General features: G+C 45.7%; 1 protein-coding gene across 3 annotated transcripts; it reads left to right on the top strand.

The window, feature by feature from the left end:
- The first annotated feature begins 881 nt into the window (after nucleotides 1–881).
- LOC136640759 (kyphoscoliosis peptidase-like) lies at nucleotides 882–18,595 on the top strand. 3 transcript variants are annotated; one of them, XM_066616065.1, is made up of 9 exons: nucleotides 882–1,161; nucleotides 6,121–6,200; nucleotides 8,218–8,271; nucleotides 9,304–9,386; nucleotides 11,443–11,551; nucleotides 12,592–12,691; nucleotides 14,508–14,687; nucleotides 15,565–15,754; nucleotides 18,241–18,595. In XM_066616065.1, the coding sequence occupies exons 2-8, from the start codon at nucleotides 6,140–6,142 to the stop codon at nucleotides 15,737–15,739; spliced, it is 762 nt and encodes a 253-aa protein (XP_066472162.1). In that variant the 5' UTR covers nucleotides 882–1,161; nucleotides 6,121–6,139; the 3' UTR covers nucleotides 15,740–15,754; nucleotides 18,241–18,595. The 3 variants fall into 3 exon arrangements, with proteins under 3 accessions (XP_066472162.1, XP_066472164.1, XP_066472163.1); XM_066616066.1 differs by lacking the exon at nucleotides 882–1,161 and adding an exon at nucleotides 1,532–1,637; XM_066616067.1 differs by lacking the exon at nucleotides 8,218–8,271.
- The last annotated feature ends 304 nt before the right edge of the window (nucleotides 18,596–18,899 follow it).

Here is an 18,899-nt window from a genome sequence, read left to right on the forward strand (position 1 = left end):
ACTCCTTGTGCTTCCTCAGTCCCCTCCCCATGCTGTATTCCTTCTGTTGCCATACACCCATGTGCTGCGACCACTCACAGCTACCTAGGGTATCTTGTCTTTCTTCCACTCTTTGGAAACTTAAGGCGCAATCCTAACCCCTTATGTCAGTGCTGTCCAGCACTGACATAAGGGCAATGCAGCTCTGACGTAAGGGAACAAGCATTCCCTTACTTCGAGGAGGCCTCCGTGGGTGACACTCAACTGCAGGATGCAGCACACGTTCCATTGGCACCACTATGCCAGTGCTGGAAAGCACTGACATAAGGGGTTAGGATTGTGCCCTTAGATAAGTTTGCCTAAGATAAGGCTACTGTGGAGTGAGCTCATCAAAGGTTCTTTCTGTCTGGATGGCCCTTAATGGTTCATCCCTGAAGAAGGGGGCCCTTGGGGTGGGGGTTTAGCCCATCCATGATACTCATTGAAACATCTGCATTGAGTTGAGGAGGAGTGTCAAACTGCGAAATGTGTCTTCCACCCCACTTCTACCCACCACCCTCCTCTGACCTAACATTCACTGAGCTGCTCCAGTTGTCTTGCCACTCCTTTTCCTCTGCAGTGGGGAACAGGATCAAGGCAGCAGAAGCCCACTGGAAGCTGTGGCCACCAGTTCATTCTCCTAGTCCACACTGCATAAGAAAGTAGGTTGGTGTGACCTAGGCAATGTAAGTGTGGTGTAGTTCAGGACAGTGATCAGAGCTCACCCCTTAGCTATCTTCTTCCCTATTAGGATGGGTGCAGAGCTGAAGATAAGAGGACAAGAAGGGGGGGGTGGGTCTCAATTAACATACAACTGAACTTATGAATGAATTTGCAGTGAAGTTGGTGAAGGAATCCAAGGATGAAGGCACTTATTTTGGGATCACTAATGATCCTGCTTATCAGGATTGCATTGTTTACTGCTTTGAATCTGCTGACCAAGCAAGATACAGCTGGTCATGGTGTTTTCCAAAGATGGGATTTCTCCGAAGCCATTTCTCATAAGTCATGGGATTGTCCCTTAAAGAAAATGAAACTGCTCTCTGTTCTGCAAAGCCCAGGAGAGCGTTATTCTCTGAAGCAAGCTGTGTTCCTCCAAAAGGAATAATCATCATAGTGCCTGCTCAGCTTCTTGCAGAAAAGGTAAGCAGAACATCTTACTTGTTGGGATATTTCTTTAATTAAGCAGTTTTTGCAGCATGAAAGAAGCGATTGGAGTCATAGGACAGTGGTTCTCAAGCTTTTTAGCATCAGTACCCACTTTTTAAAATGACACTCCATCAGAACCCAGCTAGCCTTAAGAGATCTAGTCCATCAGAAAGGGCAAGCTGAGAGGAATCCAATGACAACAGAATGGTCCTAATCTGATGAACGCAGCCCCTGAAAAACATCCGAGAAGGAAGTTTCTCCCTTCAAGCTGACGAATGTATTGAGCCCTATGGAAAGTGAAACTAAGCATTTACACGTGAGTAAGCAAACATGCCTAGACTTGTGATCAGGTCAGGCAAAGGGGAATGCGAGGCCACCGGAATGGTCCAAATCTAATGAAAGTGGAGCTCAGTAAATGCTCCAGAAGGCAGTCTCCCCCCATAAAAAGAATAACACAGAGGCTTGAACTGGTAAAGTGAATTTTTTCTATTTTAGACTTGTCAAACCAGGTGGGTCCTGACAGATTTGAATATTAGAACTTAAATTCAACTGGACACTGGGTAGGGATGAAAATCTCACTAATTGTGTGTGTGTGTGTGTGTGTGTGTGTGTGTGTGTAGGGGAGTGTTATTACAGGCAGGCAACAGGGAAAATTTACTTGTGGAACAGGGATGTCTTCCCCTTATTTAATTATTTTTTTCTTTAATTTAAATATTTATAATTATTTATTTTAATTTGCTTGTTGTTGTCACTTTCAGCCATGACATTGTGAGGGAACCCCCAGAATTTAGAGTGTTTGAAACCCCTTCAGAGCCCCGTTTGGGCCTTGCTGCGAGCATAAGCAGAGTGCTTTGGCCAAAGCAGGCCCTATCCTTAGCTGCTTGGGTCAACAAGATATTTTAGAAGATGCCCCCTGAATGCCCCTTTTGTGTCTGTGTTAAAGAGGAAGTGGTGTTAAAGAGCAGACACAAGCTCTGACCCCAAGAAGTTGTTCTGTAGAACCTTTTGCAGTTAAAAAGGAAACAGCTAACTAACCGCAACAGGCAGGTGGTTAGAAGAGAAAAGAGACTTTTGTCAGCGTGCTATTAGACAGTGCAGGGAAGGAGATAGGACTTTTTGCAGCTAGAAAGATTTCACATATTTAAAGTGCCATATTTGGCAGAGCATGCTGGGCAGGACTTGAGTAGTGGGATGTGTAGGGAGAGACAAAGCCTCACGTGATATGCTGTTTGCCAATCAGAAGTCCAGCCAATGCTTTACAATGAAGATTTGTTTTGTATATATTTCCTAGCCCCCAGGAAGTGTAGGTTGTTCTTTCCCACTTGCCCAAGTGATCCGTTTGCTGGTAGCTCAGTGAAGAGCACCCACTTGCTCACCTATGAATGCATGGGCTAGGTATTCCTTGAGCAATGTAAATAGCTAAGCTATAGATTGTTTAGCTCAGGGGTGGCCAACCTGTCAATTTTATGGCTCCTGGACCTTTAACAATTGTGTTTACAGTTTTGAATCTGTTGGCCAAACAAGATGCAGCTGGTCATAGTGCTTTCCAATGATGGAATTGCTCCTAAGCCATTTCTCCTAAGCCACAGGATTTCTCCTAAGTGGGGGTGGGAGTGGTGGTTGCTCTGATAAACCAAAGTTTGATCTTTTCTCTGAAGGCTCACAGGATCTGGTACTTTTTTCCTCAGCCCAAACCATGAATCAGTGTCATTTTATTCTGGCCTTCACCCAGCGCCTTGAACACATGCACAACAAATGACACATCCAGGGTTTTTCCAAGACCAGACCAATACGGCTTACTGTCAGTGTATAGTGACAAAGTTCATTTCAGCTTGTATATAATAGTCTCCCTAAAAGCAAATGAAGCAGTTATCTGTTCTACACAGCCCAAAGCTATTCTCTGTAGCAAGCCGTGTTACTCTTGAAATAATCATCATAGATCCTGCTCAGCTTCTCAGAAAAGGTAAGCAGAGCATCTTACTTGTTGAGATATTTCTTTAATTAAACAGCTTTTACAACATGAAAGAAGTGATTGAAGTCATAGAACAGTGGTTCTGAAGCACTGGGACCCCCCTTTTAAAAGTGACACTCTATCAGGACCCACCTAGCCTTACGAGACTTGAAAGAAAGAAAGAAAAAGAAAGAAAGAAAGAAAGAAAGAAAGAAATTTTTGTTTTTTTTGCAAAAAAAAGCTCAATCCATTTTTTGTAATGAGACAGCCCTAATGAATAGCCTCAGGGTTTTAGTTATTTTACCCAGCCTTCACCTGCCCCCACTACCTGTCATTGATGGACTTGGAAATAAACACGCTAGAACAGCCATTTTCAGCCACTGTGCCGTGGCACACTGGTGTGCTGTGGATGGCCTGCAGGTGAGCTGCGGGAGTTTGGGGAGGATAATTTGTGAGTAGGACCCCTGGGGGATGCGAGCCCCTGCTGTCAGTGCAGTGTGCCTTGTCAATTGTCAAAAAATCAGTGGTGTGCCTTGACAGTTTTAGTGCTTTGTCAGCGTGCCATGAAATGAAAAAGGTTGAAAATTGCCGCAGTAGAAAAAAAGATGCTCAGATGTTTAGCTTCCTATATTTACACAAGCCTGCAAATTCCAGGAGCTCAGTTATTTGCAGGTCAATTAGAAGTTACCTTGCTAACTACAGGAGTGCAGTTCTTTGAAGGGCAGATGGCACCTATCTGATTTTTGAATAGCCTCAGACAGGATCATATTCCAAGAAAACTTTTATTTTGTTCTTAAAAAGTGTCCTATGTGTGTCTTTGATTTGGCTTCTGATCCCTGCTAACTGAATCATACTTCCTGGTATGCACCATGCTACCTTAAGGGTAAGCAGAAGGAAAGGAAACAATATTCTGCACTATGATGGTTTCAGCATAGAGAACTCCCAGATCATAGATATTCAGCCCCTAATTACATGAAGGAAGTTATCCTAAAGGAGCACGGGAGGCTATCTATCCTCACCTGAGTTGATGAAATGTGTGTGGCATTTGATTTATTGTTTTGCTTGCTGGCATCAGGGATATCAGTCTTGATTTAGCATGATGAGGGTGTAGCGATTTTCAGCCAATGTGCTGCAACACAGTGGTGTGCCATGAATGGTCTGCAGGTGTACTGCAGGAATGTGAGGGAGGGTCCTCTATTAGTAGTGCCATTGGGGGATGTGAGCCCCCCCCCCCCGCAGCAGTGTGGTGTGTCTTGTCAATTTCAAAAACAAACAAAAAATGATGGTGTGCCTAGACAATTTTTAGCCCCTTGTCTGAGTGCCATGAGATGAAAAGGGTTGAAAATTGCTGGTATGGAGGAAGAGGAATATCGTACTCATTGAAGTCTAGTAACTTGAGATTTCAACCTGCCTATACTTTCCCTCACCAGACATAATGACATATGCAGGCTGTTGCATCACAGACCCATCAGTATATATCTGAAGTTGAGATTATTTACCCAATGTGCATAATTTTACATTTACAGTGCTCACATGGGATCTTGTTTGCTATTTTATTGCTCATTCACACAATCTAGATAGATCCTTTTGGGACTCTTTGCAAAGCAAAGTGTTACAGTTTCATCATCTTGTATCATTCCACACACTTGGCCTTTCCACTGCTCACTTCTGGCTCCTGGTCATTTGTGAGTAGCAGCCCAATCTTAGGCAGTGTGTCTACTCAAAAGATGGTTCCATTGGGTTCAGCAGGGCTTACTCACAGGAAAGTGGGTGTATAGGCTTGCATCCTCAGTGAAATAGCATCAGATCCTTGCAGGCTTACCCTTTGTCCTTCCTGGCTTCCACCATAAGCAGAGTCCATTTTTACAGGAGTTTGAAAAGGTCAGTGAGGCAAGTCTGCCCTCTGGGGGACATGATTGAGACATACAAAATTATGCAGGGGATGGACAGAGTGGATAGGGAGATGCTCTTTACACTCTCACATAATACCAGAACCAGGGGACATCCACTAAAATTGAGTGTTGGGCGGGTTAGGACAGACAAAAGAAAATATTTCTTTACTCAGCGTGTGGTCGGTCTGTGGAACTCCTTGCCACAGGATGTGGTGCTGGCGTCTAGCCTAGACGCCTTTAAAAGGGGATTGGACAAGTTTCTGGAGGAAAAATCCATTACGGGGTACAAGCCATGATGTGTATGCGCAACCTCCTGATTTTAGGAATGGGTTATGTCAGAATGCCAGATGCAAGGGAGGGCACCAGGATGAGGTCTCTTGTTATCTGGTGTGCTCCCTGGGGCATTTGGTGGGCCGCTGTGAGATACAGGAAGCTGGACTAGATGGGCCTATGGCCTGATCCAGTGGGGCTGTTCTTATGTTCTTATGTTCTTATGGGGAGTACAGTACTTCTGTCTGGAGCACTTGAGGTGGGTGCGTAAAAAAGAAACAGAATAGTTATTACAGAGAAGTAATTACCAGGGTGATTTCCTCTGGGAAAGAAGCAAGAGGGAATTTTGAAAGCATGAACAGGACCAGGTTATTGTTCTGCCTCTCTTTGATCATCATTCATGGCTTGCACTTCACCAGACATCTGATGAAAGGAGTGGGACTAGTCAAATCTGGAATATCTGCACTCCCTGGGACCGTTTCTGGAAAGTAATCCATGCCAGTTAAGCTGTGTTGGGGTGTATGGGTCTGTATTTCTCCATTTGTGCTGGGCAGATGATGATGTATTTTATTTCTGGAATGAACAATATGCTTATATTGTAGCATACTCTCAAAGTAAGAACTATATATGGGCTATGTCAGAATGCCAGATGCAAGGGAGGGCACCAGGATGAGGTCTCTTGTTATCTGGGGTGCTCCCTGGGGCATTTGGTGGGCAGCTGTGAGATACAGGAAGCTGGACTAGATGGGCCTATGGCCTGATCCAGTGGGGCTGTTCTTATGTTCCATGAATGCAATGCCAGGACTTAATCAATCTATTGTTTGCTGCTGCCCTTTCCAGCTGAAAATCTAGAGGAGCCATGCCCTATCAAGGCGGTTTGTCACTTATCCTGGATTATCTACTGCTGCCGTCCTACCTACGTGAGTAGTAAATTTCCTTGATCACATTTAACCTACATAGGGCACAATCCTAACCCCTTATGTCAGTGCTTTCCAGCACTGGCATAGCAGTGCCAATGGGACACATGCTGCATCCTGCAGTTGGGTATCACTCACAGAGGCTCCTCAAAGTAAGGGAAAGTTTGTTCCTTTACCTCAGAGCTGCACTGCCCTTAAGTCAGTGCTGGAAAGCACTGACACAGGGGGTTAGGACTGCGCCCATAAGTTATTTATTCACATTTTTATAGCACCCTTCCTCCAAAGAGCTCAGGGTGGTGTACACTGTTGCTCCCCTTCTTTTGTCCTCACAACAACCTGGTAAGGTAGGTGAGGCTGAGAGAAAGTGACTGTCCTAGGGTAATCCAGGAAGCTTCCAGGCTGAGAGAGAGAGAGAGAGAGAGAGAGAGAGAGAGAGAGAGAGAGAGAGAGATGTAAAGCACATATTTGTTTCAAAATTTGCAGTATACTTCAGAATACACTCACTAAACATGTACTGCTGTCTCTGTGCCTAAAGACTTTTACAGGTACATGAATTCATTTTATAAGTTCCTGAGTTCATTTGTATTGCTCATTTTTAAGAGTCTGCTTAGGGACCAAAGCCTCTTAACAATACAAAGTAAAATTATATCCACACTGAATCACTGATCAAGATACTTTCATCACACCTTTAAGTATGTGTGGCACACACACATCCTGGCTGCTTCCTTCATATCCAGGTGAGTTTACTTAAATGGTGGGTGTGTGGTGTTCTTTCAAGATCCCCCTCTATACACACTGCTAATACTACTTCAGTACTTTAAAGTAAAACTTCAGAGTAGTATTAGCATTGCCAATACAGGAGAGGTTCAGATGACACCCCCCATAATTAAACAAACCAGGACATGAGGAAACAATCAGGATGTGCATGTGCCATGAATACAACCTCCTTAATTTCTTGGGGCTGGCTGGACAATTATCATCCGCCTTAACCCACTGTGTACACTTCACACAATCCATAAGCATGTTCAGCGTAATATGTGAATAGGATTGATGTGAAGCAGGAAATTCTTCTGATCTCACCACAATACAATTCCCAAGATTCTTTGGGAAAACCAATTACCGTTATATTGTCATACTTTTGAGTGTGTGTCCTAAGAGTGTTGATTTGTAGACCTTGTCCTGCCTTTCTATCTTAATTCTTCCAATTGCTGCCAAATGATGTTGGAACCAATGTGAGGGCTTCTTATGGTTGACCTCCCCACCCCCCAAGACCACCACCACGCTTGATTGCTACAGGCTATTTTCTACAAGCCTTACCTTGATTCAGCCTCCCAGGCCCTTAAAAGAGAGGCATCAAATATTTATATAAACAGAAGTTGCGCAGAAATTTGGGGGTCGCTCCTCTTTCAGGTTCCAAGGCAAAGAACCTTCAAGCATCTATCGGGATAAAAAAATCTTTCTGAACCAGGATGCAAAACTGCATGGTTTGTTTGGAGAAAAGCTACTGAGAAAAGTTAGAACACATTGCAGGGTTACTTGCCTTACCAGGGAGAAGGGGGAGGAAAGTTCCCTTCTTCCAAGGAACTACTGGTGCAGGATGCAGTGGCAGCCATTTTCAGCGCCATTGCAGCCTTCGGGCGCCAGGCAGCTCAGGATTGGGCTGCCCGACCTCATAGCTGAGCCCAGGGCATCATTTTGCATGACATCTCTCAGGGCAGTTGAAAGGTCAAATGTCACCAGTGACTGAAGCCCAAATGAGGCTCAAATGAGCCTGAATTTTCATCTCCAGCATGTTCTCTGTTTTTCATAGATCAGGCATAGGAGGCTGAAACCTGAAGATTGGAACGTGGAGTGTGTGTTGTTTTTAATAAACTGTCACAAAGAATTATCACAGGATAACTCAGATCCCAAAACATATTAAAATGCAAAAGAATATATATCTTGAAACAAATTTGCTGACACATAAATTAATGCTTGATATCTCCTCTGTTCATCTCATCCCAACTATAACATTCTGCAGTCTTTAAGGATAGTGGAAGACCAAGATCATCTCCTGGGGAACAAGACTTATTTGGTGAATATCAGCTGCACTGTGCTTTTGCTTCATTGTTATGTTAGGAGTAGAACCTTTAACATGAGTTCTCAGATATTGTGTCCTCTGGCTAAATGATAAGGGAGGGATGTTTTACCATTGAGGAAGCTTTCACCATAGAGGTGCTAGTCATCACTTGTATTTTTCCCCCCAGCCTTTGGTTATTTTAAAGTCATTCACTTCATTATGAAAGGGGCTTCTCTAAGGAAGCATTAACACTTGCTCTGAGAGGTGCAAACTCCCCCTGATTCCCACTTTTTGATTAGCTGAAGAAATGGAATACGGTGGAAAATTTCTTCTTGACTTGGGATCAAAGAACCGTCAAACCTGGAGATCTGACTGCAGCAATTTCCATACAATATTTTTGAGTCAATGCAAGATTAAAGGCTGGTGTGTCTTCACTCACTTGTTTGATCTGACTTAGGAATTATAGGGTTATCCCCATACAAATCTGTTACCCCCAAGATGGTCTAGGGAGGCCCTTTTGTGAGAGCCATTGTCTTGGAAGGTGTAGTTTGTGGCGACTGGCAATAGGGCCTTTTTCGTCATGGCACCAAGCTTGTTAAACTCGATCCCACAGGAAGACAGGATATCTCCCATCTTGCCTGTGTTAAATAGAGACCTTGAAACTCTATTGCTTCCAGAAAACATTCATTGATCTAATTTTGTTGCTGATTGATTGTGCTCTCTGTCAGAATGTATTTTTGGATTTGACTCTCATTCTTTTGACTGGCTCTGTGTTTTTTTAACTGATATCTGGCAAAATAGGTTGATTCTGTTTTGTTGTTATATTTATGTGATTTTTTTTTTAAATTTCTTTATTGTAAGCTGCCTTGGGCTTTGAGGATAGAAAAGGTGGGACAATCTTTCAAAGTAATAAATCACTGGATTTTTGGTTCCTGAGTCCCTTGCTTTAAATACAACATGAAGTCTTTTCTCCCCCCCCCCCACTTTTGAGCTTCTTTCCCTGGTTATATTCTGTTTCTAAAATAAATGTTTCGTGTTTGTTGTCAGCTTATCCCTGGGATAAATCCAGCCTGAAATCAATGCCAATCGATTTGCAACAGCTTGAGAAACTGGATGCCTATGCACGGAAGGTAAGCTATAAGTTATAAGCTGTATGTTATTGTGATACACTGTTCTGAATGGAATTTGCTAGGAGACTTCCAGCCCAATCTTATCCCCACCACCACCACCACTGGCAGAAAGCACATCCCACCAGTGGAAGGTGCCAGCTGCATGTCACCTCCGCTAGCAAGTGCATTGAGGCTCACAGAGCAATTGCTGGTGGCCGAGTGCCCTAACCATTGGAGAGGATTTCATCTGGCAGTGCAAGGTGAGTGGTGAGGTGAGGGAGGGGGAGGAATATGGGAGTTTCTGGGCAGGGAGGGAAGCAGAATGAGGGAGGAAGGGGTTGGGATGGGTGGCACTTGACTGTGGCCAGATCCTATCCCTTTCCCTCGCTGTTGCTGTTGCACTCCTTGGTTTGGTGCCAGCAAAATAGCTGGTGCAGGAGCAAGGAGACCCATGGGGAAAGATACAAAAGTTCTTTTACCCTGGGGAGACTTGTGCAACTGCCTCCTTAATTTCAATTAACTGTATGGAGAGGCAATGGAACATGCATTTAGCCTTAATGCATGTCAAGAAACAGGACTGGTCACCATGCCATTCTCTCCCCCTCTCCCCATTCACTGTTACACCGACTACTGTGGAGAAATTGCTGTAGGATTGAATCTGCTCTCAGAAAAGATATGATGGTGTATCTGGAGGAAGATGAAAAGTTTTTCACCATCAGCTGCTTCACAACAAATAAACAGGACAAGATATTAGAATATCTTATGAGTGAATCACCAACAGGCAGATATCACCCAGCTCTACCTTCTTTGCCATCTAAGTGTTCAATTCTGTCAGGCCTGTGCTGGCCCAATGCCGGCGCTCAGTGTTGCAAATGTGCTGTAAGGCATGTCTGTGACACCTATTGCTGGGCCGGCGCTCAGCACCAGCCCGCATTGAACCAGCGCCGTGTGGAGGCCAGTTAAACGCTGCCCAGATCTCTGTGTGAGCGCGGGCGACAGAATGGTGAGTCAGGGTGGGGGGAGGCATTTTGGGATGGGGGAAGCGGGGCGGGTGTGGGAGTGGGGTGGGAGGGGCCGGAGACAGCAGTAGGCTCTTCTGCCGTATCCTGACTTCCCTTCTGGTCTGGGAGACCCGACATAGTTCTCTTTGATTCTGCACTCTCTCAATAGCAGGCACAGATCCAAGGAGACCCATTGGGACCGCCTGTGTCTTACACGGGTAAGGGAGCATAAGCATAATCTCCCTTACCCTGAAGAGACCTGGCGCTGTTTCCCAGCCCCACTGGATTTTATTTATTTTATTTATTCACATTTTTATACCGCCCTTCCTCCAAAGAGCTCAGAGCGGTTTACACAGCTGCTCCGCCCCTCCTTCTTGTCTTCACAACAACCCTGTGAGGTAGGTGAGGCTGAGAGAAAGTGACTGGCCCAAGGTCACCCAGGAAGCTTTGTGGCTGAGGGGAGATTTGAACCTGGATCATCCAGGTCTAAGTCCACCTCCCAAACCACTACACCATCCTGGCTCTCTCTGGATGCAGCAGTTGCCATTTCAGCACAGCTTCAGCCCTGGGCACTGGGAAGCATTGGATTGGGCTGTAACACCAGGTTGTTGTTGCTGTTGTTGGCAACCTTCAGTCTGGAAAGACTCTGGTATCGCGCTCTGAAAGGTGGTTCTGGAACAGCGTCTAGTGTGGCTGAAAAGGCCAATTCGGGAGTGACAGTCAAGTCTATTGAAATCCTGGTGCTTTCCCTTTTACTTTTTTGGGGCTTTCCCTGTGACAACAAGACTTTTAGTATGGAATTCCCTTCCCACTAAGTTGACATCTATATCCTCCCTGTCTCTCTTCTGGCTGAGGCTGAAAAAGTTTCTATTCCCTTAGCCTTTCTTTTCAGCTCTATTGTTTTTGCTTTGCTATGTTCCCTGTTATTGGTTGTTTACTAGTTTGTTATACTGCTGTGGTCATTTAGGGAGAAAGGCAGGCTATAAATATTTCAAGTAAATTAAAAGTGGGAACTGGGTAGTGCTCTGGCATACAGTATTTATTCTGACAGAATATATTTACTCTTTACCCAACAGGTGAGTGCCAGGAGCAGTGTGGAAAGTCTGGTGAGTGTCCTGCTCCAAGAGGCCCACAGCGACCTGGAGAAAGTCCGAGCCATTTGGATGTGGATTTGCCATCATATAGGTGAGTGGGGTTGCCAACTTCTTCACAATGAAGGTTTAAGTGCCTTTGACAACAATGGGCAGCCCAAACCTGAGCTACCTGGGGTGCCCAGGCTCGGCAGCACCGAGAAGGGCTGCCGCCGGATCTTGCGCCTCCCGAGCGATCGCAGGAGGCGCCTCAGGAGAAGGGGACTTTCGTCCCCTTCTCCCGGATAAGGTAAGCAGTCCCGCAGTGGGGCTACTCACTTTACCTAAGGTAAAGGTAAGTTAGGGGACGGAGCCGTACATGAGTGCCCTGGATCCTGCAGAGCAGAGCTCCGCGGACTTGCCTCCCATCCCTCCCCCAGGCATGCCTCCAGCCTGCCCCCCTCCCCGCGTCACACCTCCCTGTCACCCTTCCCCAATGCCCCAAAATTCACAGCCAGATCCTATCCAACTTTTCAGTCCTGAAGCAGCTGCAATGCAGCCTAGTGGTAAAGGAACAAATGTTCTCTTACCTTGAGGAGTAGGTGGTTATCCCACCACCAAAGAATGGCATAGATAGAGAGGAGTCCCTGTGCTAAGTTTTCATGCCTTGCAAGCTATCCCTCCCCCGCATCTCCTCCATGTTGCTCTCCCTGCTCAGAATGGCTCCGATGGCAAGGCGCCCTGTGATTTAGCGCCCTGCAAAACTTAGAGCTGTGACCCCCTTCTAGCTATGCTACTGTCAGGCCTTGCTACATAAGCAGGCAGGCAGAACAAATTGTGAAGTTCACCTGAACTTGCAATACTTGTTCAAAGTACCAACCAGTACTGACGACATACATTTCATGAGTAACTTCATTCTTCCAGAATTTGATATGAATACCTACTATTAACAAAGCTGAAGAGCTTTGTGAGCCTGTGGATGTCCTGTGGTCATTTCCATGCACTATCTTTGTTTAAGGAATTGGTTGCTGGATCATTCACATTCAGTAACAAATGTGTCCAACTGAAGTGTTGCTGTTGCAGCACCATACCAATTGTGATCTGCAGGCTCCAACGGGTGACATCTCATCACATTCTTGTCTCTTATTTCTCCAGAATATGATGGAACCAGTGCATCCTATGAGCCAGCAGATGTACTTCAATCAGGGAAGACTGTTTGTGCCGGATATGCTAGGCTCTTTGAAAAAATGTGCAGGTAATTGGCACTGCGCCTGAAGGAGCAGCCTAGAAATGCCCTTCAACTCACCACATCAATTACAACAGCCATCTCTTTCTCATATTTATTCCAGTTCTTCTCTTGCCACTGATTTCTGGGCCCTTTGGTGTCCTGGGGCTGTCTCAGGTGTGCCCAGCATGCACCTGTAACCCAGAGAGAGAGAGAGAGAGAGAGAGAGAGAGAGAGAGAGAGAGAGAGAGAGAGAGAGAGAGAGAGCAGGGAATACTCTGTACTTAAAAAAAAAGTCCAACCTTTGTTCTAGTGACCTCAGTCCTGACCAAAAAATGCTAAACAGTCACCAGTGTCTCTTTTTCTGGGTGTTTCTTGGTCTTTTAAAGATTTAACTGTGTTGCTGAAAATGAAGTATAGGTCTAGCCTATTTATACACAGATTTTTTATACACAGATTTGACTCAACATGAATGGCCACTGCAAATGAGAAGGAATGTGCTGATCCCTGGAGAAGGGGAAAAATGCACCCCTTTAAAATCAGTTTAAAAAACTGAACAGTCCTTTAACAATAGCCTCCTTAATGAGGGGGGGGGGAGGAGCTGGCTGACAATCCATCCATCTTTCTCTCTCCAGCTGACCCCTCCCTTCCCCCTGAGCAGTGAAAGAAAGATACTTTGCATTGGTGAAGGGAGGGTGAAGCCTTTTTAAATTGATTTGCTATAGCGCCATCCAAGTGCCATCCACGTTTTTTGCCATCCAAGTGAGTGCTTGGAACTGAACCCACAGGAATAATGAGGCTCAACCTGTAAATCATTTTGTCAAGCTAAATACTGTGACTCTAGCTAAATAATATCCCAATCAAGTGAATTTTCATATATTTTCTGATCTGGCATTATTTATTCAGACCCTTGTGGTCATGGGGAAAGTAAAGAAGAAGAATGCATAGCATTGCAGCCCACTGGCTTCCTGGAGGGGACACACAAAAGGCTAAGTTTCTTCAGGTGCCTGGCTGCTGGCGTAAAGCGGCCCCTCCTCATAAGAACATAAGAACAGCCCCATTGGATAAGGCCATAGGCCCATCTAGTCCAGCTTCCTGTATCTCACAGCAGCCCCACCAAATGCCCCAGGGAGCACACCAGATAACCAGAGACCTGCATCCTAGTGCCCTCCCTTGCATCTAAGATAGCCCATTTCTAAAATCAGGAGGTTGCACATACACATCATGGCTTGTAACCCGTAATGGATTTTTCCTCCAGAAACTTCTCCAATCCCCTTTTAAAGGCGTCCAGGCCAGATGCCGTCACCACATCCTGTGGCAAGGAGTTCCACAGACCAACCACACGCTGAGTAAAGAAATATTTTCTTTTGTCTGTCCTAACTCTCCCAACACTCAATTTTAGTGGATGTCCCCTGGTTCTGGTGTTATGTGAGCCAGTTGTTACTGCAACTGAATGCAAGGATGAAGGGCCACTTTACACCAGGGGCCAGGGGCCTGAAAGAAACTGTTTTGCCTCCCCTCCAGGAACATCAACAAGACTGCTGCAGTCTTCCTTCAACTTCTAGAAATCCCTTCTTTCCTCCTGAATTGCTTACACATTTTTCAAACTTTTTTTTGCCTTGACCTCGAAACATATTTCAACTAAAATGTATGTTGTTGCCTAAGAGCCCAATCCTATGCTTGTCTACGTTATAGTCAATGGGGCTTACTCCCAGGTAAGTGTGGATAGGATTGTGGCCTAAGTTTGTCCCCAGGCAGAGCTTTTGCCCTGCCATGTTGTCATCATCACATATATTCAACTTATGACCACACCACGGTGATGTCTCTGAATCCTTTTTGCTCTCAGCATTGCAGGGATAGGATGCAAGTATCTGGCTGGCTATGCCAAAGGGTATTCTTTCAAAGAAGGAAAAGATGTTAAGGATAAGCGTCATGCCTGGAACGCTGTTTACATCGATGGAAGGTGGCACCTGTTGGACTGCACCTGGGCAAGTGGCTTTGTGAAGGATGGCAAGTTCACGTTCAGGTACATTATTAAGCAATAGGAAGACCACGCTTTGGATGGGTTGTGTTGAAGACCGGGTATATTTCCTTTCTTTCTACATTGAGCCCAATCCTATCCAACTTTCCCGTACCAATGCGGCTGCAATGCAACTCCGAGATAAGGGAACAAAGGTTCCCTTACCTTGAGGAGGCCTCTGTGACTGCCCACTGTGACTGCCCGCTGCTGGATGCAGCACACGCCCCATTGGCATGGCTGCATTGGTGCTGGCAAGTTGGATAGTACTGGGCAATCAATCCATGCTAAGTAGAGTGGGGCTCTACTTTATATTTAGCAAGGTTCCTTTTCAGTGCAGGACAACATCTTTTCCAGAGGCTATCTGCTGGTGTTTCTTCTGCATCTTTAAAAAATTGTGAGTCCCTTTGAGGACTGGCACCATTTATTTAGCTATATATAAATTGTTTTGAGAATTCCTTTGGTGAACTCAGTGGGGCTTTCTTCTAAGTAGACATGCATAGGTTTGCACTGTAAAAGAAACCCAAACCACCGAATCTGTTCAATTGGATTACTCCAGGGAAAGTGTGTATAGGATTGCAGCCAAAAAACAAAAAAAAAGGCCCAGTCTGAGCCATCAAATGGTTGTTGATATCCTTCAGTCTTGGAAGACTATGGTATCACACTCTGAATGGTGGTTCTGGAACAGAGCGTCCTCTCAGTGCGTGAAGCCTGGGTAAAGTAGATATGGAGGATAGACTGTTTCCCATGCAAATGGTAAAGATTCCCATGCATTGTTCAGATTTTAGGGATAGTTTTGGCTGTTTATCCCTAATGTTTATTTAAGTGGTGATGTGAAACGTGGCAGTGCTTTGCTCTGATTGTGATGCCTTTCTCTTTCTTGTAGCTATGACGAATTTTACTTCCTTACCCATCCTGCTGTTTTTATCAACGATCACTTCCCAGAAGACAGCAAGTGGCAGCTTCTGAAACCGACACTGTCAGAGCAGGAGTTCGGGCGCAACAAGCGGCTGTCAATGTTATTTTTTTACAGGAGCTTGTTGCTGCATCTCCAGGAATAGCTGACATTAAAACTGGTAGGGACAACAAGAAGTGTTCAGCATCTCCTCTTCCATTTTAATAGGCAAATATTAGTGCATTGTCAGAACCTAATATGTGATAGTAGAGGGGTTTAAAAATGTGTTATTCACTCAGATGTAAGGCCATTGTGATCAGTAAGACATAGGCTGTAATCCTATCTTATTTACGGGTTCTTATAATCCTATTTTACGGGTTACAAGCCATGACGTGCATGTGCAACCTCCTGATTTTAGAAATGGGCTATGTCAGAATGCCAGATGCAAGGGAGGGCACCAGGATGAGGTCTCTTGTTATCTGGTGTGCTCCCTGGGGCATTTGGTGGGTTGCTGTGAGATACAGGAAGCTGGACTCGGTGGGCCTCTGGCCTGATCCAGCGGAGCTGTTCTTATGTTCTTATGTACTCATTGGAAACAAACACCTCTAGTGATGGGTCATGATGTGATGCTGTCAGGACCCAGTGTGGAGGTGGGTCACATCACAAAAAGATTTGGGAACCACTGCCCCAGTTCTAACCAACTTTCTGGCACTGATGCACCCCATTGGCACAGCTGCATGGGTTCACAAAAGTTGATTAGGATTGGACTGTAAGTGAAATTACTCAGGCAAAATTATCGGCTGGCCTCCTAATCCTAAACATCAGATCTCTGATGGAGATCTCCAGCCCTGGGCACACATAGGGCGTGTACTGTTGACTTGTTCACCTTCCATACCCATCTGTGGGCATTGCCTTAATTCAGGAGTGTGTGATGTTGGGTTGTAAAACCCCATCACCATTAAACAACATTCACAAGGGTCAGATTGCCTGGAAACACTTTTTCCTCATGATCTGCGATTATCAACTGATTAATCAATCAGATTAAGCAGTACCTTAAGCAGTGCATTAAGCAGGAACAGGGGCAGGAGGAGGATGGGACCAGTGGAGCCCTGCTCCACCGGATCCTGAACTCTGTTTTGGGCCGGAAGGCCAGACACGGAGTCTCTCAAGTCTGCGCCAGCCAAATAACCAAGGAGACCTTCAGCAACTGCAGAAAAAAAGCAATAGGGAAAAGAAGATAAATATATATGGAAGATGAACTGGGCAAAATTTTAAAAAGCTTATGACATTCCTTCAGCTTGCTGGGGATTCACAGCAACAGATGGACTCCAAAGCGGTGAGATTCTGGGAAATGCCCGTGTAGTTCCTCATCCACTGCTGACATCCAAAGGGCAGAGGCATTTCTGAGGCTAATAGACCAACACAGGCAGCGGTGCACCTCCCCAGCCCCCGCGCCTGGGGCAAAGGTCCACAATGGTGCCCCCCCCAGCAGGGTATTGCTGCTCCCCCCCGGAAATCCACCCTTCCCTACTCACCTGAGGCTCACGGAGCCTCATGAAACCCAGGGCTGCATTGGGAAAGCCTCCCTGAGGCTCAGAGAGGCTTCTGCGGCGTCCTAGAGGCTCGCACTTGGGGCATTTGCCCCATCAGACCAAATGGTAGGTCCTTAACAGCACTCAGGAAAGCTTCTAGAAGCTACTAGAGACAACTTCTGTTACAGGTAAAATTATGATGTCTTCTCACACAGCCAGGCCTCTGGGCCTTTCCTTATCTAAACAATGCAATGATAAAACAGCTCTATGCAGGTGACAAACAACAGCTGTGAATTAGCAGCTCCAGGCCTTGCTACATAAGAGTGCAGGCAGAACAAACTGTGAAGTTCATCTGAAAGCCTTGAAATTGCAGTAGCTGTCCAAAGTACCAGCCGCTATTGATGTCATCCATTTCATGAGTACCTTTATTCTTCCAGACCAGGGGTGTCCAAAGTTTTTGGCAGGAGGGCCACATCATCTCTCTGACACTGTGTTGGGGGCCAGGGAAGAAAATAATTACTTTGCATTTCAAATATGAATAAATTTACATAAGTTTACATAAATGAATATATTAAAGATGAACTTATATGAATGAATGAAGGTCTTGCAATAGCTCAAGGCCTATAAAAGGCCTTGCACAAAACAAGGTTGGCCTTTCCTTTGCTGCTGCTACTGCATCACAGACATGAAACAGCAAGCAGTGGAGGAAACCCTCATCCCACAGCTCACGCGAGAGGTCAAACAGTCACCCTCATGCTGAGAGCAGTTGCATCAGGCCAGTGCGGGCCCTTGCAAGTCTCCAGAGGGCCAGCGGCTCATTGGAGATTGGGGGTTCCCTGACGGCCACATTGCGAGTCCTCGAGGGCCACAAGTGGCCCCAGGGCTGGGGTTTGGGCATCCCTGTTCCAGACCATTATGTGATTGCCTACCACTTACAAAGCTGAGAGGCTTTGTGAGCCTGTGGATGTCCTGTGGTCATTTCCATGCACTACCTGTGTTTAAGGAATTGGTTGCTGGATCACTCAGATTCAATCATAAATACGCTCAACTGTGGCTGTTGCAGCACCATACCAATTGTGTTCTGCAGGCTCCAAGGGGTGACATCTCATCTCACACTTGTCTCTTGTTTCTCCAGAATACAATGGATTCAAGGGATCCTCTGAGCCAGCAGCTGTACTTGGATCAGAAAAGAGTGTTGCTAAATATGCTGCACTCTTTGAAGACAAGTACAAGTAATTCACTTGAAGACAAATGACTGAAGGAGCAGCCTTGGAAATACCCATCAACTTGCCACATCAATTACAACAGCCGTCTTTCCCCCACATTTATTGCATTTCTTCTCTTGCCACTGATTTCTGGCTCCTCTTGTATCTTGGGGCTGACACAGACGTGCACAGGATGCACTTGTAACTTAGAGAGAGAGAGAGAGAGAGAGAGAGAGAGAGAGAGAGAGAGAGAGAGAGAGAGAGAGAGAGAGAGAGCTGGGAACACCTCAGTATGCACAGAGAATTTAGCTATATTCATATAGTTTATTTGGATATAAAGGCACCAGTTATTTAGCTATATTCAAATAGTTTAATGAATTTTTTGAACTCAGTTCCTGGGTGGGAGGATTTCGGGCGGTGGGCAGCCCCGGGGGCAGGGAGGCGGGGAATAGGAGGTGGGGCTGGGATCCAGCAGTTATGCCGGATCCCAACCCTCGTTCCCAGGGAGAATGGAGAGACTTCAAGTCTCTCCGCTCTCCTCGGACTTGTGCCACCTCGACACACGTCCGAGGAGACCCATAGGGGCCAG

The sequence above is a fragment of the Tiliqua scincoides genome, chromosome 2 (assembly GCF_035046505.1).
Source record: "Tiliqua scincoides isolate rTilSci1 chromosome 2, rTilSci1.hap2, whole genome shotgun sequence".
Taxonomy (NCBI): Eukaryota; Metazoa; Chordata; class Lepidosauria; order Squamata; family Scincidae; genus Tiliqua; species Tiliqua scincoides.